We start from the raw sequence: 2376 nt of genomic DNA, 5'->3' as shown, positions 1-2376 counted from the left end.
AGCCCTTTTCGAATAAGTTTTCTTCATGAGGAGAGGCCGGACGAGGAGGCTCAGCCGGGCGGCGGGGCGGACAACCGGGCCGAGCTCGCTCTCTCGCTTCAAAGAGGAGTGTGTATTTAATTTTCCCCTAATTAACGCCACGCTGGGTCGAGGTCCTCTCGCTGTTGGCCGTCTCGGCCACCCTTATACATGCTCCGGGGGGCGAGTGGAGTATGTCGACTTTCTTCTCTTTTTCTTCTCTTTTTTCCCCTCCTTTTTTCCTCGTTAAGGGTCGGTGTGGGGATCGCGACATCCCGCGTCTCTCACGGCCCCCTCGGGGGTGACATCTCTTTTCTTCTCCCGTAATACGCGAGCAGTTGTGCCCTGGTCGAGCACAGTAGCGTTTCCTCCCCGCCCCAGCCTTGGATCATAATTAGTCGAAAACATCGCGACTCCGCCGCCCTCCCCTTGCCCCTTCCCTGCTGCTCGCGACTCTCTCCGGTCCGTGCGGGGACACAGACACTGGTGCGACCTTCCGCTGCGAGGGCCTCACTCACTCGGTGTCGCAGTAGTATGAAAGATGAAAGATGGTAGCGACGGGGTTCCTCCCTTTATTTCTTTTTCGGTGAAAGTGAGGCGCCCCGCCCCGCCGGGGGAGTGCTAATAAATTCCGCCTCGCTCGCAGCCGTAGCGGCGCCGCCCCGCCCCGCCCCACCAGCCCGAGCGCCTTTTACGCCCCGCGCCGCCACCTTTCCTTCCTTTCGCGTCGCGTGACCTTTGAGCACGCCGCGCCGCGCAAGAGCCGAGACTGAATTTCATTTTGTTTTTATTTCCCTGTTCGTACTATTATCATTTTTATTGACCTTTGCGTAACTCATGATGCCTTTCGTTTGACAGATGGTGGCGGAGCAGCAGCCAGCTCTCATCACATCATGAAGGCCGTAGACCCCCTGCTGAAGGTCGCGGAGGACCCGCCCCACCTGTCGCGCCTGGGCGAGCAGCACGCCGACGTCCTCAGGTGAGTCTCGGGTCGGGCGAGGGCGAGAGTCCCGGGTGTGAGTGTGTGAGGCCCCGTAGTGCCCTCTAACCCCCGAGTGGACCCCAAGCTAACCCGTGTGTGTGGCGTGTGCCTCTTGCAGCAAGCCGTCGGGGCGGACGCAGCCCTACGAGCGCACGAGCACGAGCAACAGCACGAGCGGCGAGGAGGGCTACGACAGCATCAACTCGGACGAGGAGTTGCACGAGCCCCTGCACGAGCCTCTGCACGAGCGCGTGAGCAACCTCTCCGTCATCAGCAGCGGCCGCCTGTTCCAGGCCGACCAGGAGAATGGTTTCCAAGTGCACCGCACCCTGTCCGAGGACTCTGGTGTGAACGGGCCGCCCAGCCTGGGCTCTAGTCTGGGCTCTAGCCTGGGGTCCAGTGGCCCGCCCACCTTCCAGGAGCTCAAGGTAGGTCCAGAGAGGGCGACCCAATGGCGGGCTCGAGGCCGGCCCAGTCTGACAGCGCACATCACAGGCGCCGTGCTTACGCATCTCGTGCCCTCTCTCATCGCAGGTGACGAGCGACTTGTCGAGGACGGCGTCGCCCAAGCGCGCAACCTTCACGATCGGGTCCCCCCTCGGCACGCCTGTGGGTACGCCCGCGGGAACGCCCTCGGCCACCACGCCCGTCGGCACGCCGCTGAGCACGCCCGGCGGCACGCCGAAGCAGCTGTCCACCGAGTCCCAGGATGGCGCCGAGGAGTCGCGGCGGGCGCACCCGCCCCACGCGACCGTGTGCAGGAGGACGGCCAGCTTCACCATCGGCTCGCCGCCCTCGGCGTCGCCGTGCGCCTCGCTCCAAGGCTCGCCCAAGAAGGAGCTGTTCCCCAAGCGCGCGGAGGAGGCGGAGCTGTCGGCCGAGCACGCGGTAAGTCATTGGATGCACTGTGAAAAGTTTCGTCGTAATATTTGGGATCACTCAGAAAGCACGTTCGTCATTCGCCGTCATGAAATTGCCAAGTTCAGTCTGTGCAAGCTCTCATGGCGCCTTATAGGTAGGCAACATCTTGAAAGCAGTGCATGCGTGTACGGCGGGGTGGCCTACCCGGAGTTTTGCAGGCGCCGAGCCATGGCCATGGCCCCTTACGGGTGTAAAGAGTAGGCAAACCACACTGCTGCGTATTCAGTTACACCCGGTACTTTGGGGCGACCCCTTTCACGACAAATGTACTTTTGTGTGACGATGACGTCGTTCTGGTGGTACAAGATACTTGTAGACAGTGTCGGTCCGGAATGGTATCCCATGCTTTCAACTCACTTTTACCGAGAAAATGAAAAAAGTTCCGACCAGAAACGGATCGTGAAAGCAGATGATACCAATTTAAGAGTAAGCTTTGTTCTACCTTTCTCCCATAT

At 60.8% G+C, this 2376-nt stretch overlaps 1 protein-coding gene across 1 annotated transcript; it reads left to right on the top strand.

The window, feature by feature from the left end:
• The first annotated feature begins 833 nt into the window (after nt 1–833).
• LOC127752244 (uncharacterized) lies at nt 834–2325 on the top strand. Its single transcript, XM_052277039.1, has 3 exons — nt 834–997; nt 1119–1428; nt 1535–2325. The coding sequence occupies exons 1-3, from the start codon at nt 912–914 to the stop codon at nt 2120–2122; spliced, it is 984 nt and encodes a 327-aa protein (XP_052132999.1). The 5' UTR covers nt 834–911; the 3' UTR covers nt 2123–2325.
• Nucleotides 2326–2376: the final 51 nt, after the last annotated feature.

This window comes from Frankliniella occidentalis, unplaced genomic scaffold (genome assembly GCF_000697945.3).
Source record: "Frankliniella occidentalis isolate FOCC.00 unplaced genomic scaffold, Focc_3.1 Scaffold5523, whole genome shotgun sequence".
Classification (NCBI taxonomy): Eukaryota; Metazoa; Arthropoda; class Insecta; order Thysanoptera; family Thripidae; genus Frankliniella; species Frankliniella occidentalis.
The sequence above is the reverse complement of the archived record's forward strand: the minus strand, read 5'-3'. Positions and strand labels throughout refer to the sequence as shown.

What these genes read in the sequence shown, in the direction of transcription:
- LOC127752244 (XM_052277039.1), top strand. Translation starts at nt 912, where the DNA reads ATGAAGGCCGTAGACCCCCTGCTGAAGGTCGCGGAGGACCCGCCCCAC. An exon ending in CAGCACGCCGACGTCCTCAG is followed by an intron (nt 998 to 1,118) that starts GTGAGTCTCGGG and finishes TGCCTCTTGCAG; the next exon opens with CAAGCCGTCGGGGCGGACGC. An exon ending in CCACCTTCCAGGAGCTCAAG is followed by an intron (nt 1,429 to 1,534) that starts GTAGGTCCAGAG and finishes CTCTCATCGCAG; the next exon opens with GTGACGAGCGACTTGTCGAG.